This window comes from Ceratotherium simum, chromosome 18, assembly GCF_057802395.1.
Source record: "Ceratotherium simum simum isolate JZ-2026a chromosome 18, ASM5780239v1, whole genome shotgun sequence".
Lineage (NCBI taxonomy): Eukaryota > Metazoa > Chordata > Mammalia > Perissodactyla > Rhinocerotidae > Ceratotherium > Ceratotherium simum.
Window position 1 is genome coordinate 56156259 of NC_141917.1, and position 27480 is coordinate 56183738.

The 27480-nt window shown below is 48.3% G+C and overlaps 1 protein-coding gene across 7 annotated transcripts in view; it reads left to right on the forward strand.

Annotated features, from left to right (window-relative positions):
• Positions 1 to 27480, forward strand: part of SUGP2 (SURP and G-patch domain containing 2) — a 40248-nt gene that overhangs the window by 2943 nt on the left and 9825 nt on the right. For all 7 annotated transcript variants that reach the window (XR_015555129.1, XM_087443462.1, XM_087443461.1 and 4 more), the window contains exons 3-8: positions 2155 to 3762; positions 7570 to 7690; positions 15738 to 16225; positions 17310 to 17421; positions 22703 to 23211; positions 25196 to 25257. Coding sequence is in view for 6 of the 7 variants with exons in the window: in XM_087443462.1 (XP_087299588.1) it covers positions 2155 to 3762; positions 7570 to 7690; positions 15738 to 16225; positions 17310 to 17421; positions 22703 to 23211; positions 25196 to 25257 (2900 nt within the window). In the remaining variant the exon portion in view is untranslated. The remainder of the gene's footprint in view (positions 1 to 2154; positions 3763 to 7569; positions 7691 to 15737; positions 16226 to 17309; positions 17422 to 22702; positions 23212 to 25195; positions 25258 to 27480) is intronic.

Below are 27480 nucleotides of genomic sequence, written 5' to 3' on the forward strand. Positions count from 1 at the left end.
AAAAACCCTCTTAGCTGCTTCCTTACCCCTCAGCGGCAACCATATCTGTGGTGATTTGTGCATCCTTCAATTCTTTTAGTGATATATTTACGCAATCCTGAATACATAGGTGTTTATATGTGTGTGTACACACACACATCACTACATGTATACATATATATGTATATATGGAGATTTAGATCTTGGTTTATCTTTACCTAGAGACTCAAACACCAATACATATCTTAGTTACCTCAAGAAAAATTGAGGAGGGGAGAACCAGAATCCTAGCAAGATGCTAGGCGGTTATGGAACCATCTCTCTGTCTCAGAGTTGCATGGTCCATCGGTCAGGCTTTCTCTGTTTCTGCTCTTCTCTGAACATTTCCAGTGCCTTGATGCCTTGTAAACCAAGGCATCTGAAAATCCTGTTGTGCAGAATCCAACCACCACTCTGCCTCTGATGCTACCGCCCTCACCAGGCCATCAATACCTAGCTTATCCCAGTGGATTCCTTGCCCAAACGTCCATATCCACTCTAATTCCTTTTGGTCTATTCCTTGCACAGCAGCCAGTGAGGTCATCCATCTGCTCAGAACCCTCCTGTGGCTCTCCGTCTCACTTAGAGAAAACTCCAGTGTTCCGTTGAGGGCCTGACTTGATCTGGTACCCCCCTTCTGTTTGCATCTCCTATCATAGTGGTTCCCTAACTTTGTGCATGGTAGAATCATGTAGGGACCTTTTAAGAACCGTGATGCCCAGGTCACACCCCATCCTGATTAATTAAATCAGGCTGCCTGCGGGTCCCTGGGGACTCCAATGTGCAGTAGAGTTTAGGAGCTGCCCTCTTACCTCTTTGCCCCTTGTTCCCTCTGTTCCCTTCTGGCCACATATGTCCCCTACTGGTCACACCTCAGGGCTTTGTCCTCACACTACCTCTGCCTGGAAGGCTTCCCCCATAACGAGGGGCCAGACCTCTGCTGCTCAGATGCATTGTTGTCAGAGCTGCCCTCCTTGACCAGCCTGTCTAAAAATGGCTTTCCCTCTTCATATTCCCACCTGCTTGATATTTCTTATGAGCACATCCTTACGGCTGATAGATTTTTGTTTATTGTTTGGTTCCCTCAAGACGAGTCCTGGAGAGCAGGGGCTTTGCTGTCTCCTTTTCCTGATGTCACTTCAGTGCCTAGAGTAGGTGCTCAGTAAGTACTTGTTGAGAATTTATACAAGGCTCTGACTTCCCGTGGCCTCTTGGCCCATTACTACTGTACTCCTGGCATCTCTCCCTCCCTTTCCATTTCACTTTTTGACTCGATAATAGATTCTGATTCAAAAGCTGGAAAGTTAGGAAGGTATTCCATGAAAATTCTGAGGCCCATTGTTTCCATATGCCCATAGTTCCCTTATGTTCCTAGCTTCTTAGAGAGTTTCTTTATACATGAACAAGCAAATGCAAATTTAGGTTCCAATTTTCCTCGTTTCTACATGGAGGAGGACAAAAGCACACACTATTCAGTTTCCATCGTGGCGTCTATTGATGTGGCTTATTTCACTTCCCCCTTTCCTCTTATCTGCTTCAGTCTTTGCTTTATTCAGAGGATTGGTGCACCCAGTGGACCTTTCTGAGAGAGCGTATCAGCCAGCTTTGGGTCAGGTGCTCAGCCATGGCCCGGTTGGCTGTGGTGGGTGCGGTTCAGAGTGGCTCCAGCCTCAGTGGCACCGTAGGCGGAGAGTTCCTCCTGGGAGGCAGGGAGGATGGGCAGCCTCCAGAAGACCTATGTGTTGTGTGATAGAGGTCAGAATACACAGGTGTTCTGGTCGCAGTAAACAAGTCCAGTAAACACCCTTCCCTGAGTCTGAAAGAGGCCTTGTAAACCAGACGCCTGCAGAGCCAGGGCAAGGGGTCTGAATGAGAGAGGGGCACTGCTGCCCAGCCTCGGGGCACTGATTTCAGGGCAGATACAGGCCCAATACTTGTAGGTCTCTGCTTTTAAAAGGACTAAGTCCAGATTTTTAAGGGAAACCACACACGTTTTAAATGTTGGCAACAAATACGAATTTGTAAAATGCACTGAGGCAGATAAAGTACTCCAGCTGGCTGGTGGTCTGTGGAGTGTCCGTTTGCAACCTCAGGTCTAAAGTACCTTTGTGTTTCTTTTTGGATCATTTATTTCAGATCTTCTAAGGACAGTCCCAAGAACCCGAGCAGATATGTATGATGACATTCACAGTGACAGCAGATACACTCTGGGCGGATCTGTAGCTCACTCTCGAGACACTGGGAGAGAAGGCCTGAGAAGTGATGTATTTCCAGGACCTTCCTTCAGATCAAGCAACCCTTCTGTAAGTGACGACAACTACTTTCGTAAGGAATGTGGCCGGGATCTGGAATTTTCCCACCCTGACTCCCGAGACCAGGTCTTTGGCCACCGGAAATTGGGACATTTCCGTTCTCAGGACTGGAAGTTTGCACTCCGTGGCTCTTGGGAACAAGACTTTGGCCACCCAGTTTCTCAAGAATCCTCTTGGTCACAGGAGTGTAATTTTGGTCCTTCTGCACTACTGGGGGACTTTGGCTCCTCCAGGCTGATTGAGAAAGAGTGTTTAGAGAAAGAGAGTCGGGATTTCGACGTGGACCGTCCAGGGGAAGCAGACTCTGTGCTCAGGGGCAGCGGCCAAGTCCAGGGCAGAGGCCGAGGTCTACACATTGTTGACCAGGAGGGTGCCCTCCTAGGAAAGGGAGAGACTCAGGGCCTGCTCACACCTAAAGGGGGGGTCGGGAAACTTGTCACGCTGAGAAGTGTGAGCACGAAAAAAGTACCCACTATAAATCGTATTACTCCCAAAACTCAGGGCACTAACCAAATCCAGAAAACCGCCCCAAGTCCTGATGTGACCCTGGGGACAAACCCAGGGACAGAAGATCTCCAATTCCCTGCTCAGAAGATCCCTCTGGGGCTCAATCTGAAGGATATTCGGCTCCCCAGAAGAAAGATGAGCTTTGATCTCATAGATAAGTCAGATGTTTTTTCAAGATTTGGGATAGAAATAATCAAATGGGCTGGATTCCACACCATAAAAGATGATGTTAAATTTTCCCAGCTTTTCCAGACTCTCTTTGAACTTGAAACTGAAACCTGCGCTAAAATGCTTGCCTCATTCAAATGCTCCTTAAAACCAGAGCACAGAGATTTTTGCTTTTTTACTATCAAATTTTTAAAGCACTCCGCTTTGAAAACACCCAGAGTCGATAATGAGTTTTTAAACATGCTTTTAGACAGAGGTGCTGTGAAGACCAAAAATTGCTTTTTTGAAATCATAAAGCCCTTTGACAAGTATATAATGAGACTTCAAGACCGGCTTCTGAAGAGTGTCACGCCCCTGCTCATGGCCTGCAATGCCTACGAGCTGAGTGTCAAGATGAAGACCCTCAGTAACCCCCTGGACTTGGCTATTGCTCTGGAGACCACCAATTCTCTCTGCCGGAAGTCTTTGGCCCTTTTGGGACAGACATTTTCTTTGGCTTCTTCTTTCCGGCAAGAGAAAATCTTGGAAGCTGTTGGCCTCCAAGATATAGCTCCATCTCCTGCCGCGTTTCCAAACTTCGAGGACTCCACTCTGTTTGGGAGAGAGTACATCGATCACCTGAAGGCCTGGCTGGTCAGCAGCGGGTGTCCACTCCAGGTCAGGAAAGGTGAACCCGAGCCCACTCACGATGAGGAGAAAACTGTTCCTCCTACCAAACCCGAGATTGAGGCCACGGCTGCAGGTGCTCTGAGTGATGGTAAGGAAAGCAGTGAAAGCTTCTATTTGTTGTGATTTGTTGGTTTTTCATGTTTTCTTCTAACGTCTCTTATTCTCTTTGAGGTTTTTACACAGAAGGTCTTTAGCCAACTGAAAACAAATCAGAGTTTTAGCAGAAAACTCTCAGCCAGTATACATGTCTGCATTCGTTCTGTAAACATGTATTAGAAATCTTCTGTGTACCACAGAAATTCTTAGACATTTTTGGGTCGCAGACTCCTTTGGGAATCTGATGAAAAGCTGTGGCCCTTGCCAGGTAAAATGCACGTATGTTTGTACGCAATTTTGTCTACACTTTCTGGGGGTTTGTACAGTCCTACAACCAAGGTTAAGAAGCCCTGTTCCAACAGGCGCCCCCCTGCCCCTACCCCAAGTATTACTAGAAGGAAGAGTAAACACTGGGCACTGTCTCTGAGGAGTCCCCAGGCTCCTAAGGGAAAGAAATCACACAACTCAGCCTTCCTGTGCTGGGATTAGGGGAACATAGGAGAGGCCCCAGCCCAGTCTGGGGAGTCAGGGAGGCCGAAGGAGGCCATGTTTGAGCTGTGTTGAGAGACGGACAGTGATCAGCAAGGTGAGTCCAGGTGGTGGAGGCACCATTCCACCCGCACCATTCCACCCGCTCACTTTTCTAGACTGGCTAAAGGTTGACAGCACTTAGGCACAGCTGGTAACCTGTAGTTAACAAGTCACCTTACAAGGGAGAGGAAAGGCCAAGAAGAAGGTAATAGAAATAGAAGCAACTGGAAGTTTGGTGTCCCTTTTCCCTCCCCCTTAGCTCCCAGAATGGGTGCTCTCTCAGCCCAGACATCCCAGTGGTCATGAGCAGACATAGTGGCCATGTGACCAGTGAGGAAGTACTTTTCCCCCTATACGTCAGGAGGAAGTCCCTTTTCCCCTGATGCAGTTTTCAGTGCCCCACCTGAGTGGGCAGGTCTCATCCCTGAATCTCTTCACTTCTCTACCTCCTCTCGGATCCCTGACTGCACCAGGCACTGGGTAGGTCCTGCCATGGGTGGGCGGCCACACTTACTCCTGGAGAGGGAGCCTTACAGAAGTGGGCTCATCAGGGCTGAAGCGGGACCCCTCCTCCCCACACCTCCAAAGTGGTGGAATGGAAAGTCAGTGTAAGAACAATACTGAAGGGCCGGCCCTGTGGCTTAGTGGTTAAGTGCGCGCGCTCCGCTGCTGGCAGCCCGGGTTCGGATCCTGGGCGCGCACCGACGCACCGCTTCTCTGGCCATGCTGAGGCAGCGTCCCACATACAGCAACTAGAAGGATGTACAGCTATGACATAGAACTATCTACTGGGGCTTTGGGGGAAAAATAAATAAATAAAAATTAAAAAAAAAAAAAAAAAGAACAATACTGAAGAATTTTGTATGAAGGAGGAAAAAGTCATCCATCACCTAAAGTTGCCCACCGCCGTCCCCTGAGTGTGCTGCTATGCAGGCTCTAGTGTGCTCTTTTACGGGGTTACCGAAGGTCCTTGTCTGTATTTTTATAGCATTTGCTGCATCATGATACTGACCTAACGTAAATCACCTCCCTTGACGTCGTATTCATGCTGCCTTTTACTAGAGGCTTCTGAGGCTGAGCAGAGTTGAGTCCTTTGTAATTGGCATCTGCAAGCCTCAGCTGTCTGGACAGCAGGTGGACAGCACCAGCGCCCATGTCTCATTACTTCCATTACTGTTAGAAATGCTGGGATGACATCTTTGGTTGAATATATTGATTATGACTCTTATTTTTATTTTTTATTTTTAAATCCTCCTTTATAGGCCATGGTCTGAGGAGGAGGATTGCTGGGCCAAAGCTGGGACCCACTTTCCGGCCCTCGCTTACAGTCACCCTCTGTAGAGATGGTTGTAGCCATCCATAGATTGCATTGTCTTGGAAAGCTTCTGACTTCGAACCTCTTATTCTTCTGTAAAATCATGAAAAACTAGCAGTTCTGTAAGATGAGAGCCAATAACAAGAGAGCAATTTCAAAGGGGAAATACTTGCAATAACATGACAATTGAAGGATCAACTTATCCTGTATAAAGAGCTCACACTGATAAACTCAAAGCTGCAACTTGGACATAGGCAAGGACAGGACAGCGCAGTTACGCCACAGAACAAACTGGAAAACCTTTCCAGTTCAGGGGTGCTTTTTACTGAATAAGTGAACAAATAGGACATTCTGTGCTATTAAAACTAGCAAGTATCAGAAAACTAAACAATCATTATTATTTATTTATTTTTTCCTGAGGAAGATTCACCCTGAGCTAACATCTGCTGCCACCTTCCTCTTTTTGTATGTGAGCTGCTGCCACAGCATGGCCACTGACAGACGAGTGGTGTAGGTACGCACCCAGGAACTGAACCCAGGATGCAAACCCAGGCCATCGAAGTGGAGCGTGTGGAACTTAACCACTAGGCCACTGGGGCTGGCCCACAATCTTATTATTTGAGGACACAGATGCTCTTCTGTGTTGCTGGTGGCGTTGTAAATTACAATTCATACTGGAGGAAGTTCACACTTTAAAATATGTTTTCTTTTCATATATTTAGCAAATATTTTTTGTGAACACCTATCTTGGGACCTTTGAGTTTTTTAATTGGGAAATTTTCTTTGTGAGTTTGTGTGTGTGTGTGTGTCTTCTGATTACAAAAAACACCTATGTTTATTTTTTTATAGATAAAGCACAAAGAAAATGAAATCCCTGATTAATCTACCACCCATAGATAAGCTCTGTTAACTTTCTGATATAGTTCCTTCTAATCTTTCTATGTGTCCATACTTAATGTAGCTTTTCTTCCATCTTTCCTATGGGGAATCACAACCTAGGTACACTTTTTATGTATTTTATACCTAGATACATTTTATATCTTTATATTTTCCCCTTAATATGGTGGACGTTCAAGTTAAGCTACATACCATTTCCTTCTATAGAATATATATGTACATTGCTCTGCACAGTCATTGTAAGCTTGTGACTGTTTCTCTCCTAGTGGTTATCCTGTAAGCTTTTGGGAGGATATTTTACATATTGGTTTCTAGAATGACATGCCAGGGGCTGGCCCCATGGCTTAGCGGTTAAGTGCGCGCTCTGCTACTAGCAGCCCGGGTTCAGATCCCGGGCGCACACTGACGCACCGCTTGTCTGGCCATGCTGAGGCAGCATCCCACATACAGCAACTAGAAGGATGTGCAACTATGACATACAACTATCTACTGGGGCTTTGGGGAGAAAAAGGGAAAAAAAAGGAGGAGGATTGGCAATAGATGTTAGCTCAGGGCTGGTCTTCCTCAGCAAAAAGAGGAGGATTGGCATGGATGTTAGCTCAGGGCTGATCTTCCTCACCAAAAAAAAAAAAAAATAGAATGACATCCACTTTCCTTTTTTTTTTTATTTGTGAGGAAGATCGGCCCTGAATTAACATCTGCCAATCCTCCTCTGTTTTTGCTGAGGAAACTGGCCCTGGGCTAACATCCGTGCCCATCTTCCTCCACTTTATATGGGACGCCGCCACAGCATGGCTTGCCAAGCAGTGTGTTGGTGCACGCCCGGGATCCGAACCGGGGAACCCTGGGCCACTGCAGCGGAGCACACACTTAACCGCTTGCGCCACCGGGCCGGCCCCACCACTTTCCTTTTTTCAATGGTGATCTCTTGTGAATGAGGATTTCAGTTGCTGGTGCCAGCTTAGGCTCCATCCTAAACCCCTGACCCTGTCCTGGTCTTCCCAAACCCCACATGGTCCAGTGTGTTTCTCAGAAATGTCCTTCTGTGTGTTACAGCAGTCCCCCAGCGAGCAGATCACAAAGTGGTGGACGCCATTGACCAGTTGGTCACACGTGTCGTCGGAGGCAGCTTGTCTCCCAAAGAGAGAGCTCTTCTCAAGGAGGACCCTGCTTACTGGTAAGTCTTTAACTGTCAGCCCTGCAAATCCCTCCCATAGAGCACATGGCTGTCCAGAGCAGAGGGGATGATGTTTATTTTGAGCAGGGATGTCTGCCAGTGGAAAGAGCATGAATGAAGGTGGTTCAGGTTCACCTGAGTTCAAGCCCTAGCCCTGCTGCAGCCCTGCCGTGTGGCCCTCTCTCACCCAGGCCTGGAGCTCCTTGGCCCTGCTGTGCTGGTTTAAGGAGAGGTGAGAGGTGCCTGCAAGAGTGCATGTCAGATGAGGAATATGGCACAGCAGCTCTTTGTGACTTATTGCTACTGTTTGCTAAACTGTCTTCTCCTTTTGCCTTATTTCCTCTTCATATGAATAGAACAACTTTTTTTTTTTTTGTGAGGAAGATCAGCCCTGAGCTAACATCCATGCCAATCCTCCTCTTTTTGCTGAGGAAGACTGGCCCTGAGCTAACATCTGTGCCCATCTTCCTCTACTTTATATGGGATGCCGCCACAACATGGCCAGACAAACAGCACTTGGTGCGCACCTGGGATCCGAACCCGGGCTGCCAGCAGCGGAGCACACACACTTAACCACTACGCCATGGGGACGGCCCCGTAGAACAACTTTTTAAAATTAAAGCTTTCGTCATAAGTGCGGTACCTATTAGAGAAAGTAAAGAAGAAGAGAAAGTCAGGGGAAGCCACCTGGTGCCCATTGACATCCACTGACATTTTTGGGTATTTGCTTCCAGTCTTTCTGCTCACCACGGGCTGTTTGGTTTTTTTGCTTTTAACATAATTGTATACTGTGATATGATATAGCCTATTCTTTTTAGGTAACAGGGGAAAATGTGTTCCCTACTCTTTGTAAACATTGATTCAGACACTGTGTTTACTAGTCCATAGAGTAGTGGTCAGAGTTTATGTTGTCATTTCTCTCTTGTTGGACTTCTAAAATGTTTTTGATTGTGTGCTGTTTTTAATTTTTTTCTGTGCATAGCTTAAAGCATTATATTTTCTTGTGTGTTTAGGTTTATCTCTAGAGTAGATTGGTGGAAGTGGAAAAGTTTTATACTTTAACTTTTTTTAATATGAAAGTGGCATATGCCATTTGTAAAAATAGAGAAGAGTAAAAAGGCAACCATGTAGTCACTCAGAGCCCCACCACTTTCCCGTAGTGTGTCCTGTGTGTTGAAGTTGACATAATTGTCCTTATTATCGGTGATTGCATACAGTTCCATCACACACAGGTACCATACCATACTCAACTGTTGCCCATTGATGGATTGTAGATTCTTTCCAGTTTTTCCCCGCTTCACTAACGTTAACGGTGAACAATGTTTTGCTTGTATTTTCGTCTACATTGCTGGCAGTTTATTGGGGTAATATCTGGGAGTGAAATTGCTGGGTTAAAGGGAGAGCTCACTTTAGAGGCTTTTGATCTATGTTAGTTTCTCAACTGCAACATTACTAACATTTGAGACTGAATCATCCTCTGTGGTAGGGACTGTCCTGGGATTGCAGGATGTTTAGCAGCATCCTTGACCTCCACCCACTGGACACCAGTAGAATCCACCATCCCAGCTGTGACTGGGAGAGAATACCATCAGAAACTGCCTAGTGTCCCCTGGATGCAGAGTTGCCCTGGTAGAGATCATTGATCTGTATCATCAGGTTACTTGCTGTGGGTGATTTGTGCCCATTGATGCTCTCGCTGCTGCTCTAAGTGTGCTGTGCCCTCACCTGAGTGTTTGACTTAAAGATAATTTCATAGTGTGATGTTCTACCTTGTATTCCTTTGTTGATTAATGAGATTACATGTTCTCTCATAGGACATCTAGTGGTAGTTCCTCTTTTTTTTTTTTTTGGTGAGGAAGATTCACCCTGAGCTAACATCCTTGGCAGTCTTCCTCTTTTTTTTTTTTTTTTTTGCTTAAGGATTATTAGCCCTGAGCTAACATCTGTGCCAGTCTTTCTCTATATTGTATGTGGGACACCTCCACAGCATGGCTAATAAGTGGAGTAGGTTCTTATCCGGAATCCAAACCCGTGAACCTGTGCTGCTGAAGCGGAGTGTGTGGAACGTGAACCACTCAGCCGTGGGGCTGGCCCCTAGTTCCTCTAGTTCCTCTTTTTGAGTGATCTATTCAGGTCTTGTGTAGTCAATATCGTGACCATGCCGGACTCAGTATTCCTGCTGTCGTAATTACTAAAGATGCTGGAAAGGTGTAAGTTTCCATGTAACAGTACCAGAGCTTTGTCTTAACCAGCATGATTTACCAGGGAAAGTCTTGGAACTTGTATGGTTTTGTTTTCACAGAAGTCTTGAATTCATCTGGATTATTTTCATGTATAGAATGAGGTAGGCATATAACTTAAAAGTTAAAAAAAACCCAATAACCTAATTGTCCCAGTATTGTTTATTAAATACTTTTTATTTAGCAAACACTTTTGCTTTCTGTGCACGTGGTACTCCTCTCAGTTCTTTACTGATTTAAGCACTAGCTTGCCGAATCCTCATAAACAACCTTTTGAGGTAGGTATGTCGCCATCCTTATTTTACAGGATAAAGAGGCCTCTTGCCTCAAGGATGCTTAGATAGTAAAAGACAGAGCTGAGATTCACATCCAGGCGCTTGCTCTCAGCAGTGTGTATGCTGAAGGAAGGAAGCTACATAGCCTCAGATTGACAGATGAAAGCAGAGACCTAACCCTCCGGGTAAGGTGCCATCCAGACTTATAAGGCCCAGGGGCAATTTCCAGGTGATTGACGAGATGATTGGATTGGAGGGAGAGGGGACCCTGAGAGGACTGGAGGCATATGCCTCTGCCCCATGACTATTGCACACAGCCCAGCAGGCTCATAATCACTGACAGCCAGGGGCAGCAGACAGAACCACAGCCAGAGTTAGGTGTGCATATGGGGAGGGGGGTGCAAAATCAGAAATAAGCATTTAACTAGGAATCAAATATTTGAGGAAAATCAACATCATGAAGGAGAGTCACCACATTTAACAAACAGAGCTGACACCTTAGAAGACAGAGTTACTATAAGAAAAAGGAGACAGTAGTCTCCCCTTAACCGTGGTTTCACTTTCCATGGTTTCTGTTCCCCCCAGTTAACCGCAGTCCAAAAATATTGAATAGAAGATTCCAGGGGCCGGCCCTGTGGCTTAGCGGTTAAGTGTACGCGCTCCGCTACTGGCAGCCCGTGTTTGGATCCCGGGCGCGCACCAACACACAGCTTCTCCAGCCATGCTGAGGCCGTGTCCCACATACAGCAACTAGAAGGATGTGCAACTATGACATACAACTATCTACTGGGGCTTTGGGGGAAAAAAAAGGAGGAGGATTGGCAATAGGTGTTAGCTCAGAGCTGGTCTTCCTCAGCAAAAAGAGGAGGATTAGCACAGATGTTAGCTCGGGCTGATCTTCCTCACACACACAAAAAAAGAAAATTCCAGAAATAAACACTTTATTTTTATTTATTTTTTTATTTTTTTGTGAGGAAGATTAGCCCTGAGCTAACATCCGTCACCAATCCTCCTCTTTTTGCTGAGGAAGATTGGCCCTGGGCTAACATCCATGCCCATCTTCCTCTACTTTATATGGGACACCGCCACAGCATGGCTCGACAGGCAGTGTGTCAGTGAGCGCCCGGGATCTGAACCTGTGAACCCTGGGCCACCGAAGTGGAGTGTGCGCACTTAACCAGTACGTGACTGGGCTGGCCCCCAGAAATAAACACTTTATAAATTATAAATTGTGCACCATTCTGAGTAGCAGTGATGGAATCTTGCACTGTCCTGCTCTTTCCTTACCGGGATGTGAATCATCCCTTTGTCCAGATGTCCACACTACCCACCCATTAGTCACTTAGTAGCTGGTTATCAGGTTGACTCACACGGTATCACAGAACTTGTATTCAAGTTACCCTTACTTTACTTAATAATGGCTTCAAAGCCAACTTTATCATTAGTTATTGTTGTTAATCTCTTACTGTGCCTAATTTATAGATTAAATTTTATCACAGGTATGTATATATAGAAAAAACGTAGTATATATATATTTTATACATATAGGGTTAGATACTATCCACAGTTTCAAGCACCCATTGGGGTTCTTAGACTGTATCCCCCGAGGATAAGGTGGACTACTGTAATCTAAAAATATGTTTGTGTAATTAATAGTCTTAGGTGGATAATAGTATATTGTATCCATGAAACAGGAGCTACTTGTTATGGAAAAGAACCTATTAAGGATCTTGGAAAAGAAAAATCTGATTGTTGAGATAAAAATCTCATTGGTTGGCTGATAGAATAGACCCAGACGAAGAACAGTGTAGGGAGCTGGACTTGAGACTTGATTGTCCATGAACTCCTTCAGAAGGAATTACCCAGAGACTATATGAGAAAGAGTGTGCTGCCAAAAAACAGTGATAAGAAACTAGTAAGCTTAGGTTTTTAGTGTGTATGTTTGAATTCTTAAATCAAAGTAGTACGTGTCTGTGGTTTACCCAAGAAATCCACTGAACTAATCACAAAAAGCAAAATGTTTCTGCTGTGGCCGGTTCCCTTGCTAGTTCCACTCCCTGGAGGCTGTCACCTTTCGTTCTTTAAGCTACTTCTGACAGTTACCTCCATATCTCTCGATGATAAGCCTATATTGCTCTTTCTTGATCTTTCAGTTTTATGCATTACTGTTGACACCCTACCAAGATAAATGAGGATTTTAGTTAACTCACCTCCCAGTATTTAAGGAATTCCCAGTTGTTGATCAGAAGACCCACTTCTTGCTAGGCCCTACTACAGTTAATAGGTGCTTTTTTTTAGTTAGTGAGTAAAGGTCCAGACCTTAGGAGATAGGTGTAAGAAGAGTTTCTGTTATCTTCGCCCTCCAAGGTCCAGGAGAGATTTGAGACTTCCCCCTCCCCACGAGGAGGGGCAAACGTGAGTTTGTTCACAGCTGAGCCTTGTGGAGAGAACTGGCCACAGCCTCTCACCAAGGCAGCCTGCCCCTCCTGTGCACTAAAATGTCAGTAGTGCAGACAGACACCCACTACGACTTTGCTTCCTCATTTGGAGCACCAGTTGGCAGGCTTCCTCCATTCTCTGTGAGAAACTGCAAAGAAACAAGCCTGTAGAGTGGTCCCAACAGTGCCAGACATAGAACTGAAGGAACACGTCACACTTTGTTTTCTCCCAGCTTCTGAATTGTCCCCGGGAGTGGGATGACCCTGACCTTTGCTGGACCATGCTCTCCAGGGAGAGCCCACCAGGTGCACATGTTTGCAGACTCAGGAAAAAAGCAGGTGGCCAAGAATCCCTCGGCCAGCCTCAGCAGGATTGTCCAAGGGCCTGGAAGTGAACACAAAATCTAAATAATTGCTGCTTGGGGAAAGACCACTAAAATCCCAGATCTAAATATGCAAGGTGGCAAGGGGAAGGAGGGAAGTGAGTGCTAGGGCTCTTATCTTGTTCAGAATGAGGGTATAGCTAGTGAGTAACTCTGGACATTGAGAGGAAATAAGAATTTAAATATATATTGATTAGCCATAAAAGGCATGGAAATGGGATTATAACTTCCATACTACTATGGACAGGGGAGCAAAAAAAAACCTATTCAGTCCAACGAAAAGCAAGAAAAGAAAAAAGACATGAAGAAAGAAGGGCAGATAGGAAACGAGTTTGAATACATTCAACCTTATCAGTAATCTGAAAGTGTCCATGGGTTGACGCTACCTTTGCTAGCCAGACTTGAGTTTAGAAGCACCAGCTGTTGCTTACTCTCAGAGATACTTAAAACTCAGGGAGTGAAAAACAAAAACAGAAGATTACATACCAAGTGAATGCTACCAGAGAGAAAGGAGGTTTGGAACTGTTCCTTCAGACCAAACAGAGAAAGGGGGGCATTCAGAGGGGCAAAAGAGATTACTGACAAGGGAAAGTCATCAGAAGCTACAACAGTCAGGACTCTCCATGCTGGAACCACAGAGCTTTGAGCTATGTAAATAGCATTTAGAAATATAAGAGAGATTGTTAAGTCCTTACCATGGTAAGAGACTTGAATATATTTCTCTGAAATGGGTAGATGATGTCATCCAAATATGGTCGTGGAGGATTTAGAACACAGTGAATGGGCAGAAACAGAGGAGGTGCTGATATCTGTTGGGCAGTTAACGAATGCCAGGCAGTAGTCAAAGCACTTTCCTTATAATGAAAAGTGTATAACTCAAGCCTAACAACAACACAATGAAGTGGCTTCTTATTATCATCTGCCCATCTTACAGATGAAGAAACTGAGGCACAGAAAGGTTCAGTAAAATCCCACAGCTATTAAGTGGCTTCACTGGGATTTGGACCCAGCCGGCTAGCTTGGGGAGATATTCTCTGCTCTTGATATTATGCTCCACCAGAACTGGGGGAGATGGATTTGTGGCTGACATCCTCAGACTGCCACTGGCATCAGACCCTCCAGGGGAAAAGGACTTAGACCATGGGGATCTGGGTCACCTGGGCGATGACTCCACTTTCTGCCCTGGGTAAGGGGTGGCCTTGCTGGGGCTGTGTTTGACTTGAGAACCCGAGCGTCCTTGTTGGCCATGGTTCCCTTATGCGGGGACCCTTGCTTGTTAGGGTACGATCTTGCAGGATGCTGCTCTTGGCCCAGCAGAGTATCCAGGGCAGTGGAGAAGCCAGCACGCAGCCTGTTTCCTCAGACCCAGCCGGACCTTGACTCTGCAAATCAGCAGGAGCTTCATGCGGAGCTGCCCACCAGGGACATGCCACGCCACGTGGTGCTGCCAATACCCTGCTACACGCTGCCACCTTGCTTCCAATTGGCTTCTGTCATTGGGAACCTCATCTAATAGGTGGTCTCAACGTGAAACAATCTGAAAGCCACCTGAAGTATTGCCATTCTCACCAAACAATATTCATTCTTTAACGCAAACTGAAATTGAACATTCACAAACGCCTGTTATAGTTGAGGTCACGGAGAAAATCGCAGCAATCCTAGGGAAGGCAGATCACGTGGGCCACATTAAACACATAAGCATCGAAACCAGCAGCAGCCAAAATAAAACATGCTTCTAAATGACTTCTGAGTGAAGGGGAACCAGAAGTGAAATTAGAAACTCTGCAGAAGGAAGTAGCAGGGAGATCGCTGCACCCCAAACGCAGCCACGACGACGCTCAGGGAGATGGTACAACCTTAGATGTATTCACCGGAAATCAAGAGTGATGGTGGGTGTTCAGTGCACGAAGCTAGAAGGAAATGATGAAAAAGTCCAGACCCTGGAAGGAAAGGGCTAGTAGAGATGAAAGAAGGTGCTAATGAAATGGAAAATGAAGTCAATGATGTGACAGCCGCCTCCATGCCCCTCTCCATCCCAGTTCCCAGAGTGAATTATTCAGTTTGCCTCAGGTTCTTTCAGCCTGTGTGAAAAAAGCAAATGTGCGTGGATGTGTGTACACAGCGGTTTCATATCGCACGTATCAACGTTTCTGTTCTTCTGTAGCTTGCTCTCCACTGACCGTATCATGGATGTCTTTCTAGGTCAGTACGTGTAACTCAAACTGCTTCTCTTTTCTGTGCTGTTCTCATTAAGACTCGGGCACATGATTCCACAGTAGTGGCATGTTGGCCTCAGTAATGCAGTTGAAAGGTCACTGAGTGCACAGCATTTGAAAGGTGTCACCCCCCGAAAACAGGCTCCAGGGGCGATGCCTGCCATGTGCTGGTAGCAGAGTGCTTCTGTGGCTCCAGGATGACTGGTTTATGTTTCGAGGCCACCAGGAGCTGTGAGCTCCTTCATGGCTGGTGATGAACAGAAATCAAGGAGGAATCCCGACCAGTGCTTGGTCAAAGCTCCTGGTTGCCCTGTGGTCACTCTGGGCAGGAGGGTGACTTGGGCCCGGCTCTGGGTCCTTGGCAGAGCCAGTGGAGCCTGTCTGACAGCAGGAATGGTGCCACTTAGAAAGGGTTTGCAGAGGTGTATTTGCAGCAGCAGTTGGGTCATGCTGGTGTTTTAACAAATGTTGTGCTGTGCCCATTTTGTTTTACAGGTTTTTGTCAGATGACAGTAGTCTGGAGTATAAATATTACAAGCTGAAGCTGGCAGAAACACAGCGCATGAGCCAGACCTTGCCAGGAGTGGATCAGAAGCCGGTGGCGGCTGAGTGTGCAGTCCGAGCCATGCTGTACGCCCGGGCAGTCCGGAACCTCAAGAAGAGGCTCCTTCCGGGGCGGCGGCGAGGGGTGCTCCGAGCTCAAGGGCTCCGGGGTTGGAAGGTGAGGAGAGCGACCACCGGGACCCAGACCCTCCTCTCCTCGGGCACCAGACTAAAACACCACGGCCGGCAGGCTGCAGGCTCCTTGCAAGGAAAGACGCCCCAGCCAGACAGAAATGATGCTGCCCAGGACTGCCCACCAGATCCAACAGGACCTTCTTCTCAGGACGCCAGCACAGAAGCCTCGAGCCCATCCCCCAAGCCAGGAGGAGTGGAAGTCTCTGAAGCCCCTCAGACCTCCTCTCCCTGCCTGCCTGCTGACGGTTGGTGCTCACTCCTGTCTCCCTCCTCTGGACCCAGCCCCGACTCTCCAATCTCCAGGATTCTCTCCAGGGGGCGGGGGGCAACCTTGGTGGTCTGGTCTCGGCAGCGGGCAGTAGCAACAGGGACCTGACCAGGACAGGAAGCACTTTCTCTCCTCTTGTCTCCTCAAAGGGGAGGCCTGTGAACTTGTAGCACCCTTCCTCCTGTCCTGAGGGTGGAGCTGATGCCAGGTGCTGCCCATGACTCTGTGCCTCCTTGCAGGGTCCTACTGCTGGCCGGCAGCGCATGCCGTGTGCCCGTGCCTGGGGCTTCAGCCCTTGATCCATTTCTCTCTGTTCTAGCCCCCTTTTACATTCCATAGGGCTGCCCTTGTCTCTCTTTCTGCCTCCTTTTCCCCACAGTCTCTATGTTTACCTTCTCAGGGTTAGCTGACCTGCAATTTCTTCTGTTTCTCCTGGCTGTAACCTTCTCCCATTGCAGTAGACCTGCTCCTGACCAGTGCTTCCCCCTCAGCCCTAGGTGGGAATGTAGAGAGGAAAAAATCTATATGACTGCTACATTCTCAAGCTATTGCTACATAACGAGCTACTCCAAACTATGGCTTTAATCAGAGGGATCCGGTGTTGCTCAGAGTCTGCTGAGCCGGGCTCGGCCTGCATGTGTCTGCAGGCAATGGCTGGTTGTCTGGGGCCATCAGCTGAGATGATGGGGGTGACTGGGCCACATGCCTATCACCCCCTAGCAGCCAGCCTGGAATTTGTTCACCTGAAAGTCAGGGTTGGGCCTCCAGGAGAGGCAGTGGAAGTGCTCAAGGCCTCTGGGGCCCAGGATCTACAATTCTGCCACATTGTTTTGGCCAGCAGGAGTCCCAGGGCCAGCCCCAATTCAAGGGAAAAGAAGAGGGTCATCCTCTGCTGGACAGAGCTGCAGGGTCATGTAGCAAAGGGCGAGGAGGCAGTGAGGAGACATGAGGGGCCATCTTTGTAATCAGTCTCCACAGCCCCACGGGTGTTCACACAGGAAGATGTTCACATGGGAAGCGGCAGCTCAGAACTGACGCATGGCAATTGCTTTGTTTTGTAGTTGACTCAAAGACAATGGAGACTGCGGAGAAACTGGCCAAATTTGTTGCTCAGGTGGGACCAGAGATCGAACAATTCAGCATAGAAAATAGCACCGACAACCCTGACCTGTGGTATGTGCCCTTCACACCCTTTTGATTTGAGTGTGTTCACCCCATGAGTGTCCTGAGAACCCACAGGTGGCCTGGCAGATGCATCCTGTCCCACGTGTCACCCCAGGATAAGTCATGGCTTCACTTCTGCTGGGCCGTGAGGGAGAAACGTGTTCTGGAGTGTCAGGGGGAACCAGTGTTCATCTGGGCCATTAGGAAAAGCTCCCCACAGGGATGGAGGGATGTTTAATCTGGATCCGAAGTCTGAGTGGGAGTTGGCCAGGGGAAGGGGAGAGAGTGCCCTGAGCAGAGGGATGGCTTCCGCAGATGAGGAGAGGCAGATCTGTGGCAGCAGAAGGAGGAGGGCATATCCTCGCCCGAGAGCCAAAGGAGGAGGGGGCATGGTCCCTGGTCACGCAGCTGCTCTGGACCCATGAGAATTTGCTGCCAGGTGTGGGCAACAAGCTCTTCCATGTGGCGATGGCCTGGCACCCTTGTGCCAGGAGGGGGTGCTGTTATCCTCTCCGTTTGTCCCTCAGACTCAACACCGCACAGCCCAGAGGTGGAGGCTGCTCTGCCTGTGGGGTGTGGGTTCTCCTCCTTCAGGGGGAGGCTGCCTGGAGGCCATGTGTTCCCATTCCTGAGGCTTAACCCTGCTGGGCTCCCACTCAGAGCAGGTGGGGTGCACCTGCTGTGCGGATTGTATCCTACAGTCCACTGGGGGCTCTGGATTCTTGCCGTGTTCCAAATGTGCTGGAGAGTCAAGCCATAGTCTAATTAAAAATACAGTTAAAAACGTCGCATTCCTGGGAGCCAGTAGTGACAGAGCATGCTGTTCCAGCTTGTTTGGGACCTTGAGGGGTCTGACACTGGGGGTACCTCCTGCTTTCTGTGAGACCCAGACCAGGCGTGGAGAACACTGACAGCCTCACGGGCACTCAGCCTGGTTCTGCCTTTTACAGGCCTGGTGACCTCGGGGGCTGCTGGGCCCTGCAGACCTCAGAGTTGGGCTGCCCACAGCATGCAAGTCCTCACCTTGGCAGGGCCAGGCGAACGGGACAGCTCAGCTCAGTGCAGGGCAGCCAGGAGCATTTCATCGGTTCCTTTTCTCCCCCAATGAAAACTGCAGTTTGAAAGAGAACTCTGCATTATCCTGGGCACTTGGCATTGCCAGGGTTTGGGGTTATTCCCACCCTCTGTGATGGCCTCTTCTGAACAGTGTTCCTCAGAAGGCACTGTCCCATCCTTCCCCACAGCAAGAGCCCTGGATCCTACAGCAACACCAGGCGGGGTGATTCACTCCATCCCCCAGTGCTTGTAAAACAGAACGAAAATGACTGCACCCAACAGCACGCCTATTTCATAATGGCCAAGATGACTTTGTGTTTCTTTTCCCTTAGAAAAATTATAGCTCTAATTGGCTCAGTAGTTGCTTGAGTTAATTCATTTTGTGTGTGTGGTTCTGTTATCAGTTTGACGTACAGTCAGGTTCGTTTATTTCTGTGAACTTTCAGTTTTAGGGCTTTTTTTTTTTCCTATTCTTTTAAATTTCATTTAAAAAATAAGTACAGCATGGTTCTAAAGTAAAAATTACAAAAGGTAAGCTTAGAGAAGTCTCAGTCCCTCCACCATCGACAGGAAACTGTTTTCTTTTCTTTCTAGTGTGTGTGTATATGTATTTCCCCCTTATTTCTGACACTACAAGTAGCCTTCTGCATATAACAGATTCTTTCACATCTTGCTTCTTTCCCTTAACCGCTTATCTAGAAGGCCCCCTGCATGTCCTACCTGTACCCTGAGGCTCACTCCCCAGCCATCTGTGGCATTCACGTGGGCTTTGTGGTTGTGGAGAGAATCTTCAGTATCTCCCAGAAGGGGGATTGTTGAGTCCAAAGTCAATGCAAAGGAAGTTTTGTTAGATAATGCAGACTCGCCTCCCCAGGGCCACTCCCCCAGGACTGTTGGGAGTGCCTGTCCCCATCCCTCACCTTTTGGCGTGCCTTTGAGCCAATAGGATTGGTGAGAAATTTCTAAGTTTCTCATTGAAGTTTTAGTTTGTGGTTTTCTTTTTTCTTTTTTATTTATTTATTTTTTTATGTATGAGGAAGATCAACCCTGAGCTAACATCCATGCTAATCCTCCTCTCTTTTTGCTGAGGAAGACCCTTGGCTCTGAGCTAACATCTATTGCCAATCCTCCTCCTTTTTTTCCCCAAAGCCCCAGTAGATAGTTGTATGTCATAGTTGCACATCCTTCTAGTTGCTGTATGTGGGACGCGGCCTCAGCACGGCCGGAGAAGCGGTGTGTCGGTGCGCGCCCGGGATCCGAACCCAGGCCGCCAGTAGCAGAGCATGCGCAGTTAACCACTAAGCCACGGGGCTGGCCCAGTTTGCGGTTTTCTTTTTTTTTTTATAATTTTTTTTAAATTTATATTTATTTTTTCCCCCAAAGCCCCAGTAGATAGTTGTATGTCATAGCTGCACATCCTTCTAGTTGCTGTATGTGGGACGCGGCCTCAGCATGGCCGGAGAAGCGGTGCGTCGGTGCACGCCCGGGATCCAAACCCGGGTCACCAGCAGCAGAGCTCACGCACTTAATCGCTAAGCCACGGGGCCGGCCCTGTGGTTTTCTTAGGAGTAAAATTGAACACCTTTTCATAAATTTAAATGTCCTTTGTATATCTTTCTGTAACTTCATATCATTTGACCTTTTTAGAAAAAACATTTTGTTGAGGTATAATTGACATACCGTAAACTGCATATATTTGATAAATTTTGACATGTCTGTACCTGTGCTGCCATCGCCACAGTCAAGATGGTAACCACATCCACAACCCAAAGTTTCCTTGTGCCGTTTGTTATCCCTCACCCCAGGCAGCTGCTGATAAGCTCTCTCTCACTGTAAATAGTTTGCATTTTCTAGAATTTTGTGTAAAAGCAGTTTGTTCTCCTTTGGCATCTTACTCAGCATCACTCTTCGGATTCAGCCATGTGTGTATCTGTAGTTCATTCTTCCTCACTGCTGAGTGTATCCCATCGTATGACTGAACCAGTTATTCACTAGTTCACCTGTTGATGGCAATTGAGATGTTTCCAGTTTGGGACAATTACAAATAGAGCTGCTGTGAGCATTCATGTACCAGGTCTGCTTTCATTTCTCTCTGGTAAAGACCAGGGTGGGGAAAGGCTGGCTGCATCGTGGGTCCATGCTTAACTTGTGAAGAAACTGCCCAACTGCCTTGCCAAGTGGCTGTACCATTTTGCATTTCTAGCAGCCTGGAGTCTTGGTTCCTTCCCATCCTCGCCAGCACGTGACAGTGTCAGTCTTTTTCATGTTCTCCTCCCAGCGAGGGGAGGAGGTGTCGCACTGTGATTCTCTATCTCTGAGGACTAACACTGCTGAATATCTTTGAGTGTGCTTATGTACTTTCCATATTTCTTTAGTGAAGTGTCTCTTTGGATCTTTGGCCCATTTTTTGATTGGGTCGTTTATTTACTTATTAGATTTTTGAGTGTTCATTATATATTCTCAATACAAGTTTTTTGTCAGAGATATGATTTGCAGATACCTTTGCCCAGTCTGTGACTTGTCCTCTCATTCCAGCAGTGTCTTTTGGAGGGCAGAAGTTTTCTTTGCCCTTTCTCTATTCAGTTTGTTGGACTTTTTCTTTCTTGATTTTTATGAGCTCTTTTCTGTGATGTAGTTGCATGTATTTCCTTCTTAGTTTGACATTTATCTTTCACTTTGTGTATAGAATGCAATGCAGAAGTGTTTCATGTGGTCACATTTCTCAACTTTTTCTTTTATTGCACCAAGATTCTGAGTCATAGTTAAAAAGAATTTCCCTACACTCAGGTTAAAGACATTTATGTATTTTCTTCTAGAACTTGTATGGCTTGTTTTTTACGTTTAGATCCCCCATCAGCCTGGGATTATTTGGGAGCAGAGGGTGCAGCATGGATCCAAATTTAATTAAATATTTTTCTTTAAAGCTCCCCAGGGCCGGCCCCGTGGCTTAGCGGTTAAGTGCGTGTGCCCCGCTACTGGCGGCCCAGGTTCAGATCCCGGGCACGCACCGACGCACCGCTTCTCCGGCCATGCTGAGGCCGCATCCCACATACAGCAACCAGAAGGATGTGCAACTATGACATACAACTATCTACTGGGGCTTTGGGGGAAAAAAAAGGAGGAGGATTGGCAGTGGATGTTAGCTCAGAGCCAGTCTTCCTCAGCAAAAAGAGGAGGATTAGCATGGATGTTAGCTCAGGGCTGATCTTCCTCAAAAAAAAAAGAAAAAGCTGCCCAGTTGTCCCGACACCATTCATTGATAAGATCTTCTTTTTTGCAGTGGTTTGATAAACCACCTTCATCAGTTACTGTGTTTCTGGCTTTTCTCTTGGCCTATCAGTCTGTTCATGGACCATTACCACACTATTTTAACTGTAGAAGTTTCAAGCACCTTGTACTATCTGGTGGGGCTGGAACCCCCACTGATCATGTTCAGAGTTCTCCCAGATGTTCTTGTGCACTTATTTTTCTGTATGAACTTTAGAATCATCTTGTCCAGATCCAGAAAAAAAATGATGCTTTTATCGAGATACTTTTATACATTAACACATTAGGAGAGAACTGACATCTTCGTGAGGTTGAGTTGTACTCTCCAAGAACAAGGGCTGTCTTTCCTTTGGTCCGAGTATATTTTGTGTCTTTGGGCAGGTTTTCAGTTTCCCACACCAGTCGCAGCACCCAGCTGTGGCTGTAAGTCAAGGTGGCCGTTGGACTCTGAGGCACAGAGAGTCCTCATCACTGCCACACTCACGCAGCCTCCCTGCAGGATGTGAGGCAGGGGTTGCTGCGGGTGACGTGCCTTCTATCTCATATGAGACATGAGGAGCTTGAGAGGAACCACAGAGTCACAGTGAGCACACAGAAGCCCAGAGCAGCCAGTGACGTAACTAGAAGGGGATGAGGTGAAGCTCCGCTCAGATCTCCTGGCTGCAGTGTTGGGGCTTATATCCCAGCCTATTCCCTGGTGGTCCCCACATACCTTGTTCCTCCTCCTCCCTTCCCAAAAAAGCAATTAGGCCTCTGACATTCTGGCTCCTTTGTTAAATTACTAATACTCCTCAAACTTGCTGTCTCATTGCGAAGCTGCAGCATCAACCATAGCTGATGGAAAGAGGTCAGATTATTCACGCCTTTGTCCTGCCCCTAACTTCGTTGGGTCCATTTGGACAGTTTCAGTGAATAAGATTGTTCAGAGAACCTTCTGGTTAACCAGTCTATTTCATCTTTATTCCAGGTTTCTACATGACCAAAATAGTTCAGCTTTCAAATTCTATCGAAAGAAAGTATTTGAACTCTGCCCATCGATTTGTTTTACATCCTCTCCGCTGAACCTCTATGCTGGTGGGAGTGCCCTAGAGCCCATGGAAGGGGAAGGAGAGTTTGACGATGAGGCCCCTCAGCACGAGGCTGAGCTGGAGGGCCCAGAGGCGATGCCTGAGGAAGACGAGGACGACGACGAGGATGAGGAGGAGGACGACGACGAGGAGGGAGGTGAGGAGGCCCTTGCTTCCAGAGGGGCCTCCAGGCCAGCAGGAGGGGCTGCCAAGTCTGAGGGTTCCGAAGGCAGCCCCAGTGCCGATGGCATCCTGAGCGAGGTGGCTGAGGATGGCCCAGCAGGCACGCCTGCCCTGTCACAGGCCTCCTCAGGAGCCTGCTTCCCCCGGAAGAGGGTCAGCAGCAAGTCGTTGAAGGTTGGCATGATTCCAGCTCCCAAGAGGCTGTGTCTCATCCAGGAGCCCAAAGGTGAGTGTCCAGTTGTCAGCACAGCGTCCTCAGCACTGGCTTCCATTTAGCACCTGAGGAGGAATCGCAGTGCTCAGTTGTGGGCCACGAAAGGTAGTGGAGATGGGTGGAGACATTGCTTGACTGTTTTGAAGAATTTACTGGCCCCAGCCCAAGGTCAGCCAAAAAATGACCAGCTGGCCCCCTGTCACCCTTCCTGCCTCCGATTACACATGCCAGCCTGAATAATACCTCCCCCAATCCCACTAGGGCCCCATGGCAGAGAATCTAAGTCTGTGCATGCCCCGCAGTGGCCAGCACAACATGAGTTTCTTTGGTCTTGTGTCTTTAAACTACAATAGTCCTAGTGGTTTTGCATACCACTCCAGAATGTTCATATGAAGCTCACGTTTCTAGTTGGTCTAAAGTTGGTGCTCTAAGGAGATACTGCTTTGTCAGTCTGTGGCTTCTAGCACCCCACATGCTGCTCAGTGTTTCCACTATCGTTCAGATTCCAGTGGGGGAGCCCTGGCCGTAGACGGGACAAGGGGTCATCTCTGCTGTTTCCTGCCCATGACCTTGGGGGTGCCCATCCTCTGAGCCCCCAGAAGGCCCAGGGTAGTGATACCTGCTTAGAGACAATGAGGCAGGAGGACACAGGATGGGGCCAGTCTCAGGCAGCAGTCAGTGGGAGCTACGCACTCTGTGCTCTGCCTGCCTTGGCCATAGGAGGCCATCTCCTGCTCTCTTGTGGGGAGGATCAAGGTTCTTGAGGTACAATTTACCAACAATAAAATGCACCCTTTTCAAGTGGACAGTTAGAGGAGTTTTGGCAAATGTGTACAGGCATGAATCCCCCAGTACAGCAGAGCTGGAGTCCATCCGCAGAAATGTCTCTGTGTCCCTCTGCGGTCCCCTTCCCCTCCTGGCCCCGGCAACCACTGACTGTTTTCTGGCCTTGTGGTTCTACCTTTTCTAGACTGTCAGTAAGTGGAATTGTATCGTGTGGGGCCTTTTTATGGGCTGGCCACGGCCGAGGTTATTCCTCGTGCCCCCCACCCACCCAAATGTCTCCACACGGCCAGGTGTGGGCCATGCTTTGCAAGTGGGGCCATTGCTGCAATACCTGCATGTGAGGTAGTTGAGGTGAACAGTGAGTGCCCTGTCATGTGTCACCTGTGCGTTCTACATTATTGAGACCATCACATTCACACCCAACAGTGTCAGTTCAGTTTCTCCCCCTAATGGAACAGTCTTCATGGTTCGTGTTCAGAACCCTTAGTGTTCCAATGAATTGCTAATTGTTCTGCCAAACTCTTACGTTCTTTGGAACTTACCACAGATGGTGGTAGCATATCAGAATGCTTGTTGAGGAGGAGGGCAAAAGGGGTAAAGGGACACATGTGTATAGGGATGGATGGAAACCAGACTTTTGGTGGTGAACACAGTGCAGTCTATACAGAAGCTGAAATATAATGATGTAAACTTAAAAAAAAAAGGATGCTTGTTAAGTGTGTTCTTCGTGAGAGAAAAGTGGAGTTCTTTCTAAGTTGGAAGCCTTCAGTTCTTTGATCGGGTGGTTGATGAGACAAAACCAGACCTTCCAATCTCCTCTTCATCAAAAATAATAATAATAATGTGATTCAGTGCTCAGTGTGAGAAGCGTGGTTGTTTTTACTGGAGAATTCTGTGTGGACTTTAATTCTTTGTCAGTGGAGTAGTCGCAGAGACACTAGGAGGGCATGGCGTTGCAAACAGGTTATTCGTTGAAGCCAAGTGTGTTCCTGTGGTCACAGTGAAGGGTCCGTGCATCAGTTGTTCGTCATAAACATGGGGAGTGTAAGTTTAAGCAGACCCCCCACAGCGGGGCAGCCTTCCATGGAGCCCGCGCACTGGGCCTCTGCACCCCATGGTCACGCGGTCGTGAGAGGGACCGGGCCACAGCCACCTCCTGCCGGCAAGGTAGTGTGTATATGTGTATTTTCACGTTTCTTTTGTCTTCCAGTTCACGAACCAGTTCGCATCGCCTACGACAGGCCTCGGGGTCGTCCTGTGTCCAAAAACAAGGTGAGCGTGACCATTTGTGAGTCCAAACTGAGACATAGTTGGTTGGAATTTGTCTGAGTTTCAGGGACAAGGTGGCTGTGCTGAAGCTACACTTGTACTTCAGACTGAGTGTTAATGTACAAAGCACAACAAACAGACTTTTCCCTGGGGGACTTCTTAAAACTGTTAGAAGGTGGTAACAAGTCCATTTAACGGATAGGTAAGGCCTGATATGTGCACTGGATGGGAGATGACCGAGACCATTGAGAAGTTTGGATTTAGTGGACTGTGATCATGGTTAAAAAGAGTGCGCTCATTTGCTTGTAAGCCGAGCATGTGTGTGTCATTAGCCTGTCTGCACCTGCTCTGTTCCAGGCCCCATCTGCCCGCCCTGAGGCAGTAGCGAGCAGGGCCAACAGTGACAGAGAAATGTGCAAACTCGGTCATGGGGTTGCTGTGGGTTCAGAGAAGCAGGTCGATGGGAGACCGGGAATAAGGTGAGCTCAGGGGGTCCATTTAATCAGGGAGGCCAGGGAAAGTCTCCCTGACAGGTGACATTTGTATGGAGATCTGGGAAGGACCTGGGAAAGGCCCCAGGGGGCTCACGGGTCAGCAGGGAGCCCTTTGTGCCCTAGTGGAGTGATGAGGGTGGGAGGTGAGAAGTAAAGGCTGTGAGGTCCCAGGTCACATGGTGCCTGGAGATGGATGCCTTTCTCTGGGGGAGGCCCTCGGGGACCTATGGTGGGGTTTGGGTAGAAGATGTGGCCACCATGGTTGCTGTGTTGAGACCAGCCCGTGTGGTGAGGGGCCAGGAGGGGTGAATGTGGAGTTGGTGAGACTCAAGCATGGATTGGGTATGGAACAGCCAACGCCAAGAGTCCAGGGCAACTCCTGAGTTGTCGGCCTGGGCAGTTAGGAGGATGGAGCTGCCATGGCTGAAATGAGGAGCAGGTCATTGGAAAGAGATAGAGGTGAATTCCAAGTGGCTGGGCAGACGTGTGGGGGCAGGTGAGGCCAGGGAAAGTCACCTGGGACACGTGGAGTCATCGCAGGTCCCTAGAGGTCAGGGAGGTGAGTGGGGAGCCGGGGAGGTCTCTGTAGGTGTCTGGCGGTGAGGAAACCCCGTTCAGCAGCACCACGATAGGTCAGATCTGTTCCAAGTGCACCGCATCAGTCTCAACAGCCAGGTGAAGCGTTAGTGTGATCCCAGTTACAGCAGGGAGGAGGGACCTTTGTGCACCCAGAGTTTGTGGTCCTAACTGGTACGCCAGCACCCAGGTGCCCATCTGGTGGCCTGGGTGAGGGTGTAGTCTGGTGAGGAGGCAGCCAGGTTCAGGCTCCGCCTGGTCACCTAGTCTTGGCATGTAACTCCTGCTCCTCCGTTTGTACATCTGTGAGGTGGGGCAGTTGCACCCACCCTGCAGGTAGAATACCTTGAGGAGTAAACAAAATGCATGTTAACTCAGTGCACAGCGGGTGTCCTGCACACTCAAGTCCTGCCTTGTGGCAACGGCAAGCAGGGCCAAGGGTGCACACTTCAGCACAGCGCACAGCTCCAGGAAACTGGACAGGGTGATTCTTAGACACAAATTGAACACTTACAAGGATCTGTCCAGCCAAGCTGACCCCTGCCGTTGCTCCCACCTGAGCAGCTTTCCTGAAAGGGGTGCAGGCCTGCCATTTGGGGACATGGCCAGCCTTTGCCCTGCCTTTCCCACCCTCTGTCTGTCTTCGCTGTTCTTCTCTGGGCCTGAGAGGGCATGACAGATGCCCCTGTGGTCATCTCAGTGGGCAAGTTCCACCTCCTCTGTTCTCCAGGTCACCTCCTGATGGTGAGGGGCCCCAAGGGTCAGCAGCTTCTGCACGTCATTCCCCCAGCCTTCAGCCTGTACACATCTCTCTTGCAGTGCTGTTTGTCTCCTCTTCCTACCCCAGCCAGCAGCATAGCTCCTCCCTCCCTAAGTCCCTCTAAATGCCCTTCAGACTGACTTTGGCCCACACTGTCCTGCTAAGACCCCTGGTACCCTCGCCTCCCAGCACCCTTGGCTCCGTTGAGTAGCTCGTGCACACATGCTGCGTTGTGCCTTCAGGCACACCCCACTTCATGTCGCTGAACTCTCAGTGCCTCTCCAGGTGGTTTGTCTCCTTCTAGGGTAAAAACCAGGGAGGTGACCATGGCTTACTCCTGAGTGTCTGGGGAGTTAGGGAGGCTTTAGGGGGTGTCAGCGCTGGACCATGTCCAGG